Source organism: Globicephala melas, chromosome 9 (assembly GCF_963455315.2).
Source record: "Globicephala melas chromosome 9, mGloMel1.2, whole genome shotgun sequence".
Classification (NCBI taxonomy): Eukaryota; Metazoa; Chordata; class Mammalia; order Artiodactyla; family Delphinidae; genus Globicephala; species Globicephala melas.
In genome coordinates, this window is record NC_083322.1 from 48,446,960 (window position 1) to 48,464,670 (window position 17,711).

The window sequence follows — 17,711 nt, forward strand, 5'->3', positions numbered from 1 at the left end:
TCAGCCTGCATTCGCCAGTTTTACAGATCTTATAAACACCCTCTGGAAATTCAACCAAATCACATAAATAAATCATTCTTCAGGCTCCAGAGAACTGAGCATTTTAAAAATAATTCAAGGGGTTTTACAAGCCTAACAAATACAGTTGTAAAAATGCCATTGGAAAGATATCACATTTACAAAATGAGATTGATCCACGTGCTATAAAAGTCAACTATCTCAAAGGAACACCTCAGGCAAGAGAGCGCAGCCCAGGACAGGATTTTCCTGTCCTGTTTGGGGAAGGCCAGGCCTGGGGCTGCAGTAAAAGCAATTCAGAGAATTTCTGGAGCTGGTGAGACAAACTGTTTCTGGTCCTGGAGCAACTGTGGGTGGCAGGTCCCCCAAAATGTCCCAGAAAGGGCAGGAAAGGGGACATCCCAGGACAGAGCCCATGGACAGGTGACCCAGAAGCCAAGCACATCCATCATTCCCGCGGCCTTGGGCCCGCGGAGCTGCCCTCTGTGCCCGGCTGGGCCAGGGACCCTGGGTCACCAGCACCTCTGAAATGAGGACAGAGACTCCACATCTGGATCCGTCTCATCTCTGAGCTATCAGGGTGGCAGGCAGAGGGAGAGTCTGGCGAGTTGGGCTTGGGCAAGGGGAGCAGGTCCCAGGGCTGGCTTCGGAGCTCAGTCTCACAACCACTCCTCTGTAGGTCCCTTTCTTGTTGAAACCAGTGGTTTCTGACCTCTCGGTTCCTGGGCTCAGAGGCAGCAGGAGCAGGGCTCACAGCTTGTGAGGGGTGCTTTGAGGCCAGGCAATCGCTGGCCATTGGAAGGAGGCCCCTGGAGACTCAAAGGAGACGTGTTGTATGTGGGAGTAGGGGGCCTGCGGGGTTAGAGACTAGCCTCGTCCTGGTCCTGGTCAGCTCGAGGTGAGCCTTTCTCCTTGGCGGCGAGGCCCAGGCCCTTGGTGGGAGTGGGGAAGGAGAGGAGGAGGTGATGCATCGATCCCTAAGGCGCAGGAGTGAGGAGCAGGGGTGAAGGCCTGGTTTCTCAGAGCCCTTCTCCAGCTCCGGAACCCGCACCCACGGGTAGGGGAGTGCAGGGGGAGGGGCAAACTCAGGGCCCTGCCGGGAGGGCAGGCCGGCCCGGAGCAAAGACATCCTCGTCACCGCCCCTCCCTGCGCGGGGCTGTCAGGTTTCCTGTTTGGAGAGAAAACCCAGCAAAATCCAACAACGCAAAAGGGGGGTGGTGGGGGGAGGAAAGAGCGGGCCTGGCCAGGTCTTTGCATCAACCCGGACGCGGGTGCCCCTACCCCGGCCCGAGCCGCACGCCCCTGCCCAGGCCTCGCCCGCCACCGGCTTTCGGGAAGAGAGCCGGGCCGGCTGGCTGTGCGCGCCCATTAATCTGCCGGGCGGGCGGCGGGCGGGCGGCGGGCGGGCGGGCTGGGGGCTGTTTGTAACTTTGCTGCCTCGGTCGCCGCGGTCCCCGGGGAGCGGGCTCCGGCGCTCGCTCCCATTGGCCGCCGCCGCGTCAGCTGGTGCGATTTGCTGCTGTCGCTTTTGGCGTTCGGCCATCCAGAAACAAACCAGTTCGATGACTACTAATAGTTATAGCCAGATGTACTAATACACAACAAATCACAGTCCTGCAGAGGGGCGCGCAAATGAGTTCCTATTTTGTGAATCCCACTTTCCCCGGGAGCCTGCCCAGCGGCCAGGACTCCTTCTTGGGCCAGCTGCCCCTCTACCCGGCCGGCTATGACGCGCTGAGGCCCTTCCCGGCCTCGTACGGGGCGTCGAGCCTCCCGGACAAGACGTACACCTCACCTTGTTTCTACCAACAGTCCAACTCGGTCCTGGCCTGCAACCGGGCGTCCTACGAGTACGGGGCCTCATGTTTCTATTCTGATAAGGACCTCAGTGGTGCCTCGCCCTCGGGCAGTGGCAAGCAAAGGGGCCCCGGGGACTACCTGCACTTTTCTCCCGAGCAGCAGTACAAACCCGACAGCAACAGCGTGCCGGGCAAAGCCCTCCATGACGAAGGCACCGACCGGAAGTACACGAGTCCTGTTTACCCCTGGATGCAGCGGATGAACTCCTGCGCGGGTAAGGTGTTTCCCTGCAGCCCCTCAAGAGAGTGGAGGGAGAGGGGGAAGGAGGCAGGGAAAGAAGGAAGGAAGGAGGAGACAGAGAGAGTAGAAAGAGGAAATAGAAAGAAAGGAGGAAAGAATGAACAAAGTTTCTTTGGGTTTTTAAAAAGAGATTTCAAAAAATAAAAAATGCAACCCATTCCCAATGGGGCAATCAGGCTGTGGCAGCATGAAGGCGGGGCACTAGTGTCCATGTAAGGTGACAACTTAGGGAGCGTGTGGGGGGCTCACTGCCATGCTATGTGAGACCCAGTGACAGGGGCAACCTGAAGAGAGAGCAAGGCTGGATGGGAGAGAGCGCCTGCCCTCACTGCACGCTGGTAACACCCTGCTCAGATCCCCAAGCCGTGATGGCCTTCTGCACCCATTCTGAGAACTCCCCTTTCCCTCCCAACCCCCTCACCTTTCTGCCCTTCAGAAACGCATCTAGATAAAGGCCCTCATTTGGCCCCTTGCAGTGTCTCCCCAAAGCCTTGGAGGGCCACATCCCCAGCCTCAGGATTTTTCCTCTCTCTCCTCCCTCCCCTCCCCCTTCCACTCAACTGTTCACTCACAGCCAACTTCTGCCTCCTTCTGAGGCCCTGCCTGTGTCTCATACACCCAGCTTTGGGGGAGCCCCCCACCCATGGGTTCCTTTGGCACTAGAACAGATAGCCCATCACAGTCCTTCATTCCAGAAACCCCAGGTGGCCCATAGCTCCATCTCTTTGCTCCTGGTTTCCAAAAAATCTACAGGGAATCCTTGGAGAAGGACAGAGGCTAGTGCGGATTTTTCAACTTACAGTCTTTTGCTTTAAAATCCACTTGTGTTTTCAAGAGCTCTGCGTTTCTCAGAAGGGCCAGACAATTGGAAGGCATTTGCAAAGATTTGAGAGGGCTCACCATTTAAATTTTTTTTAAAAAAGCATATTGTGTCCTGACATGGCTGGCCACAGTAACATCTTCACAGAGGTCCGTGTGTGAATTCGGAGCGTCTACCCTACCCACAGGGTTCCATACCCACCATTCCCAGACACACACACTCTACTCCCACAAAACAGGCTTAGGTACCCCGATCTAAGAATGCTGTTCTATTCTTTTGCTTGTAATTTTTTTTTACAGAGCAGATTTTTCAAAAACAATAATTTCCCACCCCAAGTCGTTTTAGGTGGAACACATCTCGCTTAATATGAAATAATCTTCTCCCATCCAGCCCGCTTTCGGCCCCAGACATTGTGGGAGAGACGGGTGGTTTTCAGCCCCGAGACCGGGGCGTGGGGCGCGGGGCTGACTGGTCTGGCTGCCCGGATCCTGGCTTACCGGCGCCCGGCCATTTCTGACCGCAGGTGCTGTGTACGGGAGTCACGGGCGCCGAGGCCGCCAGACCTACACGCGCTACCAGACGCTGGAGCTGGAGAAGGAGTTCCACTTCAACCGCTACCTGACGCGGCGCCGCCGCATCGAGATCGCCAACGCGCTCTGCCTCACCGAGCGCCAGATCAAGATCTGGTTCCAGAACCGCCGCATGAAGTGGAAAAAGGAAAATAAACTCATCAATTCCACACAACCCAGCGGGGAGGACGCTGAGGCAAAAGCGGGCGAGTAGACGCCTGGGCAGGGACCAGGCCCGCGCCGCAACCTCCCTCGGCTTTGCCCCCTTGCCTTCGCCTACTCCCCAACTTTTCTTCCCGCCTGCTCCCATCCGGGGGGCTTTCGCAGCTTCAGGGGAGCCCGGCGCTTTGCAAACGTCTGAGCATTTATTTCTTACAAGAAAAAAAAAAAAACACCTCACACACAGCCAATCCCAGCGGTAGAGCGAGGCGCACTGCACACGCAATCCCGCTCTCCAAGCCTGCCCAAGCCCGCTCCGGGTCTCAGGGCGCGCCCCAATCGGTTCCCGGCTCTTGTGTTAGCGCCTCTGCACGCCCCTGAGCTCGGGTCCCGGGGTTGCTGGAGAGGAAAGAACCCGGTGCCGAGCCCCCTTTGGTGTCTGGGCGTTTCCGCCTCGGTTCCTCGCCACCAAGTCCCGGAGGGCATCACCAAATCAACTCCGGCCACTGGGAAGAGGGAGCCTAAAGTCTGGGGCCCCAGCTCTGCCGAGGCCTCCCAGGCCGCCCCCAGAAAGGAAGAAGCGCGAGGAACAAAGGGGGCCCGAGAGAGCCTTGTCTCTCGGCCCAGCGCGCAACCGTCCTTGGAAGAGAAGCAGCCTCAGCCCAGCCGAGCCAACCTGGGCGCGGGTGGAATCTTGCAGCCCTGGGAATGACTGGGCTCCCCGAGCTCCGGATTCCGGCTCCCCGCCTCCAACAGGGCCGGCGCTACCACCACAACAGCTCTCAGGACCTAAGGATGCAGCCCAGGGCTATGGGAGCGGCAAGAGTCCTGATTTCCAAATGTGCCAGGGGCGCCTGAGATGCCTGACCTCTCCAGCGGGGACACCTCCCCCCACACCCAACTTTAAGCTATATTTGTGATTTACTTTCGTCTTTCAGAACCCAGGAAGATAACTACGGAGGTACTAGGCACTGCCACAAAATGCTTTCATTAGCGTCCTCATTTTACTTCTGGAGGTCTAAGCAAGACCCTAATAACTCGGCCCACGAATCCCCAGGCCCAAGCAGCTTCTGTGGCTGCGGGGAGCCTGGGCCCACTCGCTGGGTTCACCGAGAACCCTCCGACTTGGGGCCCGGTTGGCTCGAGGAAAGTGACCCGGTGGTGAAGACTCTCCAGGCTGGATACTTATAGCAAATCAAATAGCAAACTAATGACACGAAAACCATATTTACACGAAAGAAAAATCGACTCCGGCTATAATAGTGTATGGAATTTGACCTCGCCTCGGAGAAACGCTACACAAAAGCTATCTTTAATAGACGCCTGTCATTTAAGAGCGGCAGGGACACTGTCCCTCATGCGCTCGCAAAAACAGAGCCGTAATTGTAGCTGCTGCTGCGGGTAGGATTTATTTCTCCAATTGGCTAAATGGCCTCCCCCCCCTTCCCCGAAGGTGATATCTGTATTTTCAAATTTCAGAGCTGCCGGCACGACGGTCAGAACCGACCCCAACCTCGACACAAAAATAAGAGGGGCTGCACAGCAGGGAAATAAAGTTGTTGTAAATAAAATCCAAGTCACCATCTCCCCTCAGTCCTCTGCATCCTCGCCGGGCACGCGATCGGCAGCTGACGGCCTCACAATTGGTACATCCTAATGGAACTGCGAGGGAAATGCAATAATTTTGCCATAATGGGCTGTAACCTCAATTCGACCCCGGCCCTTGCAGCCCCGGGTCGGAAGCGGAGGGATGCGCCCTGCCTCCAGCGGGTGGCGCTCGAGTCCGACTGAACGACGGCGGCGAGTGGCGGGCACGCGCCTGGGGCGCGCGCGCCACTCCTCTCGCCTCCACCCAACTCCCCCATTAGTGCCCGAGTTTACCTCTAGAGGTCATCAGGCAGGATTTACGACTGGACAACAAAAGCACGTGATTCGAAGTCGTACCCCATATTTGGGTGCCTACGTAGGAGGGAACCAAGTACATGTCCCAGTCATTTCCATAATTCATCATAAATTGTGCAAGGGTGCTATAGACGCACAAACGACCGCGAGCCACAAATCAAGCACACATATCAAAAAACAAATGAGCTCTTATTTTGTAAACTCATTTTGCGGTCGCTATCCAAATGGCCCGGACTACCAGTTGCATAATTATGGAGATCATAGTTCCGTGAGCGAGCAATTCAGGGACTCGGCGAGCATGCACTCCGGCAGGTACGGCTACGGCTACAATGGCATGGATCTCAGCGTCGGCCGCTCGGGCTCCGGCCACTTTGGCTCCGCGGAGCGCGCCCGCAGCTACGCGGCCAGCGCCAGCGGGGCGCCCGCCGAGCTCAGGTACAGCCAGCCTGCCACGTCCACGCACTCGCCTCCGCCCGACCCGCTGCCCTGCTCCGCCGTGGCCCCTTCGCCCGGCAGCGACAGCCACCACGGCGGGAAAAACTCCCTGGGCAACTCCAGCGGCGCCTCGGCCAACGCCGGCAGCACCCACATCAGCAGCAGAGAGGGGGTTGGCACGGCGTCCGGAGCCGAGGAGGACGCCCCCGCCAGCAGCGAGCAGGCGAGCGCTCAGAGCGAGCCGAGCCCGGCGCCGCCCGCCCAACCCCAGATCTACCCCTGGATGCGCAAGCTGCACATAAGTCATGGTAAAGCCAGTCTTTTCCTAAATCCACGCGGCCGCGGGGGCGCGGCTCTCGGTCCTCCCCCCCCCCACACTCTCCTTTACCGCCCTCTCTCTCCCCGTCACTGTCCTGGTTTCGCCTCTCCCAGCCCTGTGGAGCCTCTCCCCGCCGTTCTCCTTCCCCTGCCTTCCTTCTTCCTCCTTCTCTTTTCTGCAGCGCCCAGCGCTCACAAATGCGGGGAAAGGGGCCGCTGGCTAGCCAAGTTTAGACGTTGAAAAGGGGGGAAAGGAAAAAAAAAACATATCCAACCCCAGCGCCTCGGAACGCGCTCATGGGTCAGGCCAGCCGAGCAGGGCGCAGAGAGGTAGAGGATGGCAGTAGGGGCCGTGAATCGGGCTTGTCAGGACTGATAATTTATGAGGAGGGCTACGCTGGGGAAACAGCGTTACTAATTAGAGTCCCCGAAAAGGGGCTTGGTGGGGGGAATAATCGAGGCGAGAGCCGGCGGGATTCTGAAGTTTGGGGGCAGGAGGGAGAGCAGGAAAGGAAAGGGAAGAAAAAGAAAGCAGGCGCCCCAAGCGTGCAGGCTGGAACAGGAGGCGGCTCGCGGGGCTGGAACTTTAAGGGAGGGTGATCTGGAGGCTACTTGGGCGCACAGAAAAGGGCCTTGCTTTGGTGGGTTTCTGGGTGGTGGGCAGCCTGTGAGGGCTGTGCCCCGCCTCAGGGCGCCAGGGGCAGGGCCAGAGGGCAAGAGAGGGGCGAGGGAAAGCCGGGGGATCGTCCGGGACGCGGCTCCAGCTTCGGATGGGCCGATTGTTCCCAGAGTCCAAATCTTATTGTTTTCTCTCTAGAAAGGAAGAGGGAAGGAAATTCGGGAGGGGCGGGCGGGCGAGTGAGGAGGGAGACTTGTTGAGCTTTTCTCCCCCGTTCAGGACCCTGGCTGGTCCAGCTGGCGGACTTTGGTAGCCAGAGGCTGAGCAGTGGGTGGCTAAACCGCTGACTTTTCTGTTGCAGACAACATAGGCGGCCCGGAAGGCAAAAGGGCCCGAACGGCCTACACGCGCTACCAGACTCTGGAGCTGGAGAAGGAGTTCCACTTCAACCGCTACCTGACCCGCCGAAGAAGGATTGAAATAGCACATGCTCTTTGCCTCTCCGAGAGACAAATTAAAATCTGGTTCCAAAACCGGAGAATGAAGTGGAAAAAAGATAATAAGCTGAAAAGCATGAGCATGGCGGCGGCGGGAGGGGCCTTCCGCCCCTGAGTATTTGAGCGTTTAAAGTACTGAGCAGTATTAGCCGGGTCCCGCGTAGTGTCAGTCCTAAGGTGACTTTCTGAAACTCCCTTGTGTTCCTTCTGTGAAGAAGCCCTGTTCTCGTTGCCCTAATTCATCTTTTAATCATGAGCCTGTTTATTGCCATTATAGCGCCTGTATAAGTAGATCTGCTTTCTCTTCATTTCTTTGTCCTGAATGGCTTTGTCTTGAAAAAAAAATAGATGTTTTAACTTATTTATATGAAGCAAGCTGTGTTACTTGAAGTAACTATGACAAAAAAAGAAAAGAGAAAAAAAACACAAAAAAGTCCCCCTTCGACCTCGTTTAGTGCCAATGTTGTGTGTTGCACTCCAGTTGTTTAACTGTGCATGTGAGTGGAAGTGTTCCTGTCTCAATAGCTCCAAGCTGTTAAAGATATTTTTATTCAAACTACCTATATTCCTTGTGTAATTAATGCTGTTGTAGAAGTGACTTGATGAGACACAACTTAACTTGTTCGACGTGTAGTGACTAGTGACTCTGTGATGAAAACTGTGACTCTGAGCGGTGTGTCCCTGCGTGCCTTTGTAGGACCCTTTGCACGAACTCTGGAAGTGGCTCTTATAAGCGCAGCTTCAGTGATGTATGTTTTTGTGAACAAAGTTACAAATATTGTCCAAGTCTGGCTGTTTAAGCAAACTGTGATCAGCTTTTTTTTTTTTTTTTTTGTATTTGTTTTTAAGGAAAAAATACTGACTGGAAACAAAAAATAAACTTTCTATTGTAAGTTCTCTTGGTCTGGTTTGTGCCAAATAGCAAGTGGCTCTGTTTGCTCTTCTGTCTGTCTGTCCAGTGCTGGGAGGCAGTGAGTCTGAGGCTACCTGAGCAGTCTGCCTGTGCAAGGGGACCTCAGACCAACACCCTGACCCGTGGCCTCCCTAACTGACCCATCAGAGAGTTCAGGGCAGAAGGTGGAAAAGCTTTAGGTGGTTGCAAAGCCTGAGTCCAACCTGCCCGTCTCTGAGGAAACCAGGTTAACTTGATGGGTACGAAAGAGAGAGGAAGAGAGAGAAAGGAGAAAAAGCCCAGGGCTTTGTTAGCGGCCCTCGGGGGCCCACACAGATGCCGCTTCTCTCCTAAGGCCATCCTAGGCCTCCACTTGCTGAAGAGGCTGCTATGTCAAGTTGTGGCCCCCAGACCCTCTGCCCTTAACCCAGCCAGGCACCCTTTCCCACTCCTCGCCCTCCTGAACCCAGTTGGCTTCTTTTGCTATAATTAATTTGCTACAAATCGAAGGTACTTACCCCATCCTAGCTCGATTGGGAAACTCCTCAGAGCAGCTAAAACGCAACTAGAGATTTGCACATTTACCGACTGCTTACACTGATGCCGTCTTTCCTTTAAAAAGTTATAAAACAGTAAACTTTATAAGCCCCAGTTCCGGCTATATGACATTTGGGTGCCAAATGAATAGGGTTTTGTCTATGAATTAGATCGTAAAATCATCCATAGCACAGACAGATCGGCTCACTGGCTATAAAACGTCACGTGGGGCCATTAAAGTAAGTTTTATGGTTTTGGGGAGTTGACATCCAACATTATATACCACATAACATATAATCTCACTGACGCTGGACTCCATTTGACTCTTTTGCAGGCTACGTGTGCCACCTGGTCATTCAAATTGTCAATTTTAGGTCCAGAAGTGTCCAGACCGCAAGTTTCTCAAAACTCTGAAAAAATGGCTCCCTCCGAGTTAAGGTAAGCTCGCCCCCTGAGCGCTTTCAAGTTTATTTGTACTCTGAAAACTTTCTTTCTGGATCTTTCTCTTTCTCTCTCTGGTTCAATAACTCTGAGGTTGCCTCGGAATTCCAAAGGGGAGAGCAAACTTTCCCTCTGCCCAAATTAGGAGCGCCAAGAGCCAGCTTTCGGAGGCACCACGGTGCAGAGCGCCTGTGGCCGCGCCGCATCCCTGGGCCTAACTTTAATTGCTGCACCAGCGCGGATGTTAATGACTTCCGCTGCTCTCGCCGGCGTGCAAAAAGATGATTTTTGTGTGCGAGTAGGCCTGCATGCAGAGACCGGGCAGAGCCGCCCCCATCCCGGGGCTGGAGGGCCGGGCTCTGCTGGGTCTGCGGAGCCCTGGGTGGGGGCTGGGAGCCGGGTGCGGGGGTGGCGCCGGCTGCGGGCGCCGAGGCCGCGCTGCGCTGGGGCGCGCTGGGGAGTTTGAAAGAAAGGCCCGGGCAGGGCCGAGGCGGACGCCGGCGGGATTTCTGACGGGGCTGTGGCAATACGTCTCCGCGGGCCGGGGTCATTTGGCAGCACTGAACGAAGGTGGCGGCCTTTGGGGCCGGGTCGCAGGCTGGATCGGGAGAGCCCGAGGGTGCAGAGGCCGGCCGGGTGCGGGCGGCACCTCTAGGCTGGGCCCCTGGGTCGCCAGGCCGAGCCCAGGCCGCTGGCGCCCGCGGGACGCTGGGGACCGCGGGTCGCCACCTTGCGGGGGAGGGCTCAGCACCCCCTCCCCCGCACCAGGGACCAGGCCCTGAACCTTGTTTGCCTGCACGTTCTTTTTATTTCGGTGGGACTGTTCTCACCAGCCTGTGAGTCTGAAGCAATAAACTTTATGGCCGGATTTAACTTTAGTCTTTGAATCCCCAAGCTAAATGAAAGGCGTTACAGCGCTTTCTTTTCTTCTGCCTTGCCTTTCTTCTTCTTTCCTTTTCCTCTCCTTTTGTAGAATTTAAAATCTATGCACAGGACCCTCAAAAGGCAACTTAGGCATCTCCCTAGATAGCACTAAAGATTAATTTATTCCCCCTCAATATACAGGCAAATTCTTTCTTCCAAACTGTGCCCTAAAGTTTGGGGGGAAATCGAGGTGTCTTCAATGTCCAACTTAAAAGTCCCCAGGACCATTAGGTTGTTTTTCCACACACATCATAAAGGGTAGTTTAGGGAAGAAATAGGTCGTTTGTCAGTAGGAGATTTCCGCCTTTCTTTTGTTAGTTGCTCTTTCTGTTTGATCCCAGGAAATTTACATAATCTATGATTTCCAAAACAGTCCCCAATATTGCACCAATGGGTGAGATAGATTTTTCCTAGGTACAATTCCAGCTTGGTCTCAGCCACCCTTTCTGACCCCAACCCTCTACATTCTTCAGTGGCAAAGCCATGACTGGGGACCCTGTGGCCTGCCCTGGGGTCTTTCTCTGAATGGGTACCCACAAGGGATCTAGCAGATTTCCCCCATCCTGTATGAAGAACTAAGCCAAATCCTCCAACTCAGAAATGAAACAAAAAATGGATCTTCTGTCTCCAAATGCTTTTCTCCTTAGGAGCTAGCTAGGTGGTTTTCTGCAAGTGCTAACTGGTAAAGATATTTAGTAAGTCCTTAAAGTGAAAACATTTAAAGTGTAGAGTTGGAATTTCCACAAACTTTATTGTGCAGAGGCCACTTACACTCAACATAAGTCCAACAGATGTCCCCAAAGTCAGAGGTTCAGAAAGCAAAACCTGGGAAGTTTTTTGAAAAAGCGAAACCCTCCCACAAGTCCCACTCCTCTTGAATAGTGGCAAGGCGAATCCCTGAGGTCGTTTTGTGTAACCTGTTAAAGTGAGCATTTCCTGAGAGCAGTTCAGCACTCAGGAAGATGTGTCTGCATCTTAGTGGCAACCAGAATATAAACTTTATTTGGGTTCTCTTTTATTATTTTAGATGTCTGTGAGAATTCTGGAGTCTTTCTTCTGCTGCTCTGAGTTTCGGATTCTTTACTGGAAAATACTGGGTTAAGGTTTTATTTTAGTTATTCATTTGGTGATCTTGATTGAGTGACTTCTTGGTGACTAAAATTAGTGGCAGAAAAAAAGAGTGATAGAGCTGCTGGCAGGTTCATTTGAGTAACATGCCTGGAAGAAGTGTCCACACCACCTCTGTGGTCACGTCCCCCTCTGGGTATGGGAATGGGCAGAAAGTTTCTTGGATTAGCATCACACAATATGGGGGAATCTTTCCCAAGCATTAAAAAAATTACAGGCTATAAATATTGTCAGCTTGCTTATTTCTGTCTGTTGTAATCATCATAAAACTTTAGAGTTTAAGACGGCAGGCCAACTCACATGCGGTTAACTGACTTTAAAAAAATACAGCATCCAGTCAGACCTATGTGAGCGTTATTGGAGGAATTTTTTTCTCTCTTCCTATTTTCATAGGAAGCACAGTAAGGAGGATGGCTGGTTATGTGCACATTTTGTAGATAAGTTATTTTTTTTCTCGTGCGTTCTTTTGGGTTGCTTTTGCAGAGGAACTTACTTAGGAAAAAAAATCTCTGTCACTAAGGGTTTTATGAAGACATCTAGCCTCAGCTGGTGGCAGAAGTGTTTGTCTGTGCTCCTAGCTTTGTAAAAGGAGAAGGCATCCGAAATGTGCCAGGCCCCGTTTGTTTCTGCAAGCTGAAGAGACAATATTTCCTGAACTATAAATATAATAGGAAGCTTCTGGTCACACTTACTTAGGGGTTTGTTAGGGTTTCCATGCTCTAATTTCACAACCTTATGCCAAGATTCCTTTTTTCCCCCCTGTTCTTTCCCCCCGCTTCATTGTTGGCAGCTCTGGGAGAGCAAGACAGAATTTTCTACCAGAAACGGAGTCATGTTCATTTGTTGAGATGTGAAGAGTATTATATCCAAACAACTAGTGAGGGGAGAGCAAATTACATCCTGAAAGATAGGCTATTAAAGAGGAAAACAATCCTTTTAGCTTGAAAGATGCCCTGCAAAGGCTATCCCCCACCTTCGCTCTGGAGTCTGTCTGAGGTTTGCCCATCGTGGAGAGTGCAGAACGTTGTGGGCGCCATCCCTTTGGCTTCTAAGGCAGAATTTCTTTCTAGACAATGACAAAACTATAATCGGGGCTTCCAGACAGGACTGAGGGGGTCTGCCTAGGCTCCCACCCACATAGGAGAGGGGAGCCACAGTCCTAGCCACTCTAAACCCCAGAACCGAAAGATCTGACTAGGACGGTTTTATTTGGTGTTTTTTTGCAAAGAAAGCTGCCTTTCTCCCACCAGTTCCCTTCCCCACAAACCGGTCTTTTCAATAATAATATTTGTTATGAAGGTTATTGGGTAATTATTGCGATTTTGTGAAGCAGCCCTTGCTGGAGGTGAAGTCTGTCATCGCCTAACAAATGACGCCCGTGCAGTTCACTGCCGGGTTAAGTAAATGCAGAGAAGATAAATCTGCACACCCTAGGAATCGCCAGCAGAGCACGCTTTAGTACAAGTTCACAGTCAACTCTCCTGCCTGGGCCAGCTTTCCCAACAATTAGGGCTGCGTCTTTATTTTTAAATAAAGGAAAAGTCTCCCACTTCCATTGCCTGCTTTCTCCCCCTCTTTTCTTTTCTTTCGCTTTTTACGAGGTTCCCCTCGCAAAAGCCTCCTACTCCAAATTTTCCTTGTAAACGTAATGATGAGTGATGTTATAATAATCTCATTCCTATTTAAGTGATGACAAAAGGAGGTAGGAGGCTGACTTGACAGGAAATACAGTCACAAACACACAAAAATATCCAATTCACCCTCTTACTCCAAAAGGCAGTGGCAGAAGCAGGGCATCCCTGAGCTCCTGGGGTGGGGGGCTTCCCCTTGAAAGAAGAGGCACAGCTTTGTGTATCTTTGTGGTTGTAACTGCAGGTCAAAAAGTTGAGGGTCAAAAGTTTACGTTGTGCAGCGCTCTTCGTCATCTGCCCAGACAGAGTTTGATGTCAATGTTAGAGTTGCGATCTTGACTATCAGCACAAAAGATAAAATGGCTCAGAGTGACGCGTGTATCACGGTATGGACTCCAGGTGAACCCTAGTGGTTGAATGACCTCAATTACGAAGGAAAGGATAGAAAATTCCTCTTTTCAAGACTAATACATGCTGTATTTCATCTTGAATTATCGCTCCCATTCTAAGGGAATAGCAGCAGGTAAATAGGCATAGATTATTGAAGCACCAACACCCTAGATGCTGGAGAACCAGGAGTCTGTTTGTGCGTTTGTCACAAAATAAAAAAGCTCAAAACTCATCAGTGGACCTTTAGAAATAATGTAGCAAGTTGCCAATGTTCCATCATACCTTCAAAGGAAAGAGATCGGGCAGGAAACTTCCTTTATTTGAAAACTGTGATTTTGATTGGCCAGTTTTTTTCCTTTTTAGTACCTTTAATGATCCCTAAAGTGTGTGAGAACAAGGGCAAACACAGGCACTTCTTGCAAAGTGTATCCTTTGCAATTTTCAAGGACAGAATGCTTTTTCTGAAACTGCCACCCACTAAATGCAAAGAGCTGGGAAGGGGAGAAAGGAAGTGGAAACCCTCCGGAAAGGGGCAGGATTCCTCTACCCCCTCCACCAGTGAGAAGATGCTTATTGGTACCAGGAAAATATTCCTGTTGTTGAAAGTTTTTCATTATGTTTATTGTGAACCCTACACTGAATGTAAGAGAAATGCTACAATCTATGGGTGAATAAACTGTAAAGAATACGCCATTTAAGCAGGAAGGTAGAATCCACAAATGCCAGACCTCTTCTCAAGACCACAGTGACAGACTTCTATTCTCCAGAAAATACTCTTTAAAAATACATTTGGAATGAAAGCCAAGGAGAGGGGAAGCAAGCTAAGGAGGGAGGGCGGGAGAGTAGAAAAGAAAGGGAATAGTGTGTGAGGGAAGCCTACTGGAACCATGCCTTGTGTGTGCACTGCAACTGGAGAGCTAAACAATATTTTATTTTTCATGCACCTATGTTAACGTTAAGTGTTGGTACCGTTAGCATCTATTTTCTGGGGGACGTATTTTCCTTTTCTGTGTATTGATCTTCAAGTAATTCGTGTAGGGAAACAGAGAAGAGAAAGATGACATTTTTTTCTAGGTTTTTCTTTTAATTTTAGAGATAAACTAATTCAACTACTCAAAATGTAGACCCTTGCAGGGACATTTAAGATCATCCCACTATAGTCTGCTTGATTAGATTTGCTGGTGCCAGGTATGTTCAGGGGTAAGAGCAAATATTTCCCAAACACTGCCTTTGTGGAAGTAGTCAGGTTGCTTTCACTGTGCAATGTGTAAAGTTTTCACTCTGGCCAAGAGCTTGAAGCCAAATGGGGGTGTGCCAGATGAGAACAGAGGAAAAGGAACAACTGTGGTGACTGCTGTTACAGCAGCGAACACTTCACCACATCTGGGCCAGTGAAATGAAGAAAACGGAAACCCGCCCCATTAGTCACCAAGACAATTATGCGTCTCTTTGAGAAAACCCTGTTATTGTGTTATTGGTTAAAAACGCGCCACACCTTAGGAACATGTCAGCTTCAATAACCACAGACACCTCTTAGCTAGTTTTTCAACTCAAAGAAAATGTACCTGCAGAAGTTATTGCTTTCAGAGTGCTTACTTTCTTTATTTGGAGGATTTTAATCTTTAGGCCTCTCACACAATCCTGGTTAAAATTCATGTCTAATCCGGATATGAATTTCATATGCCTTATGCCTGGGTTGTGTTCATTAGTATAAACTTCTATAAGGAAATTACCCCCAAACAGTTAATTGGTCAAATGGCTGATAAAGTATTGCTTCTCTAAAATCCTATGCCGAATGTAGGTGGGGGAAGCCCTCAAATGCCACCATCAGGCATTTTGAAATTCAGTCCTTCTCCCGTGCCCTCCAGAGACGTGCTTCAGACAGCGAACAGTCAGTCTGGGGGACTCTCGCTCTAGAGAACAAAGGACAAATACAGTCAATACATTCCATAACGTTTACATTTCCTTTGCTGCCCCCGCCTTGGTTTTCCCTGAGAAGGAGTGACCTGGGCAAAGCACCCACTCTCTAAAAGACATGGTATAGACCTTTTAGAGGCGCAAAGTCCAAGGCCGAGGTGAACTTCAGGTCAGCGCGTCTAACAAATATGAAAATGTCGGCTGGTGAAGGGCGCGCCTTGTGATTTAACAAAGACTGTCAATGTGTAAGATTAATAAGAAACAAAATGCGCACGGTGTCACTGTTCGGTCACTTTGAAACTTGGGACAGGGCTGCATTCAAGAGGGAAGGCTGTTCCAAATATATTCAAAATGATTCAAATCAGATTCAAACTAGGCTGCAAAACACTGCCCCCCTCTCGCCCTCCCTCTCCCTTGGACTCCCTTCACTCTCCTTCTCCATCTGGGACTCGAGGACATGATGAAAAGTTATTTCACTTAATGGGACTTTAAGAAAGCTTTTGTTGGGAATATATGTTATCCCTGCACGTGGAAATGAGCAAGTGTGCTTACCAGTTTCCCAAGAAAAGGATAACGCTTTCACCCTGCTTGGGACTGGAGCCAGTTGGCGTGCGAAGATTAGCGCACTCCCTCCCTGCTCGATTTCAGGGCATCCCATCTTTTTTCGGACAAGGCGCTGCTGGTAAACCTCAGTTTATTTATTTATTGAGTTAGTTTCTTCCTGGCTTTACTTTGGTGTCTTGGATCGCATATGAAGGCAAGAGTTTTCTTTGTTTTGCTTTTCCAAAGATTATTTGATTCAATGGAATGATGCTATGGCTTGCGAAGAGAGATTGTGGAAGGATCAGAAAAGGTACTGAGATTGTTTATTACAGCCATAAATCTTGCAGTAAAATGTCAAAATGTCGGTGTGTGAGATAACACTTGGTGGTCCTGGCTTCATTTGTGTTTATGATACGAACCACAAAGACAAGTTACAGGCCTTGGGGGGATTCTGTGTAAGCCCATCTTCCTAAAGTAATAGAACCACATGAAACACAGGCGCAGTTAACTCGTTTAGGTTAACCATATACAAAACAGTGCCCCAGCCTCGTTAATACTTTAAAATAGAAACTCGGTAGACGGTTCTGAGGCTAAACAACATGAATTTTGTGTTTTAGTGTCTGTAAATAATATTGAACAGACATGGTTAAGACCTTAGTCTGATGACACGAGGAGGGAGGCAAAATTTCCTTGTCATGTTTTTTCTTCCCAGAAGCTTAGAGAGCCCAGTTTTGCTAATTACTTTATGTATGTACATATTATTCATGTTATGTAGTACACATATGTATATACTATTTTTTCTTGCTGTAGAGAGATATTGGTTTAGGCAGCTATATCACAGGCTAGAGAGTCTAGAGAGAATGTCTAAAGATTTACACTCAGCGTTGATTTCTGTCTGTGGCTTAGATTTCATTTTTAAAAATTTTCAGGGTGTGCCATGTCAATGGACAGCACTCTTCACAGACACACATCCAATGTGGAAAACCTCTTTGTACCACTTCAGGGTGATTGCAGTTAGAAAGCTAACATGATCCCTTTTTTAACCTCTTTCCCTAAATTAGTTTAAAGATTAGTACCTTATAATGGGCTTTATGTGGCTAAGCATTAAATGACTATCCATCAAATGGATATATTCCAGCATTTAGTAACTCATATGAGTAACCGATATAAATGAAGATAGAATTCACATTCGTTTTGAAGTGTCTCCAGGCTTAGGCTATGACTTTCCTTGCCTGCGTTTCAGACTCAGTTGTGAGAAGGCAGTTTATATTGCTCTTTGAAAAATCAACTAGGGTACACCAGCTGAAAAATCCTTGCTTTACATGCCAATATGAAAGTGTTTTTAGAATGGTGACTATGCTAGTTAAACGCACTGCTTTAATCTAGGCTGAAAAGTAGAGGATCTAGGTATGTCTGTCACTCAGAAAAGGAAAGGGAAAGTACACACAACGAGTAAGGCATCAGTATTTACTTTGAAGATCAACATTAGGTGGAATTAATAAGTAATTTATTTGTTAATAATGGCATAATTAGTTTACCCATCAAATTTCAATTACCAAATGGCAGACAACAGTCCTCTCTCCCCACTTTCCAGAGCTACTGACATCATTAATATGCTAATTTTCAGCAATCCAGAAATTATAGACCGTCCTTAAATATAACTTTAGCCTCAGATACAGCCTGGAAAAGCAACAGCTAAAAGACAAAACAAAATTCTTAGCGGGAAAAGACCCCTCGGCACAGTGCCTATGCTATCCTTAGTTTGTTTTTGTTTGGAGATTTTTCTGAAGTAGGAAGTTGTTGGTCTCAACGCTCGATTTTGTGGCGGCATCATCGCTCTTATGCATCCCCACCCTTGGGCCACTTTCTC

At 49.9% G+C, this 17,711-nt stretch overlaps 2 protein-coding genes across 2 annotated transcripts; both read left to right on the top strand.

Annotated features, from left to right (window-relative positions):
* The first annotated feature begins 1,651 nt into the window (after window positions 1-1,651).
* HOXA6 (homeobox A6) lies at window positions 1,652-3,722 on the top strand. Its single transcript, XM_030857408.2, has 2 exons — window positions 1,652-2,093; window positions 3,463-3,722. The coding sequence occupies exons 1-2, from the start codon at window positions 1,652-1,654 to the stop codon at window positions 3,720-3,722; spliced, it is 702 nt and encodes a 233-aa protein (XP_030713268.1).
* Window positions 3,723-5,417: 1,695 nt separating this feature from the next.
* HOXA5 (homeobox A5) lies at window positions 5,418-8,249 on the top strand. Its single transcript, XM_030857400.3, has 2 exons — window positions 5,418-6,312; window positions 7,303-8,249. Exons 1-2 carry the CDS (start codon window positions 5,418-5,420, stop codon window positions 7,551-7,553), a joined length of 1,146 nt encoding a protein of 381 aa, XP_030713260.1. The 3' UTR covers window positions 7,554-8,249.
* Window positions 8,250-17,711: the final 9,462 nt, after the last annotated feature.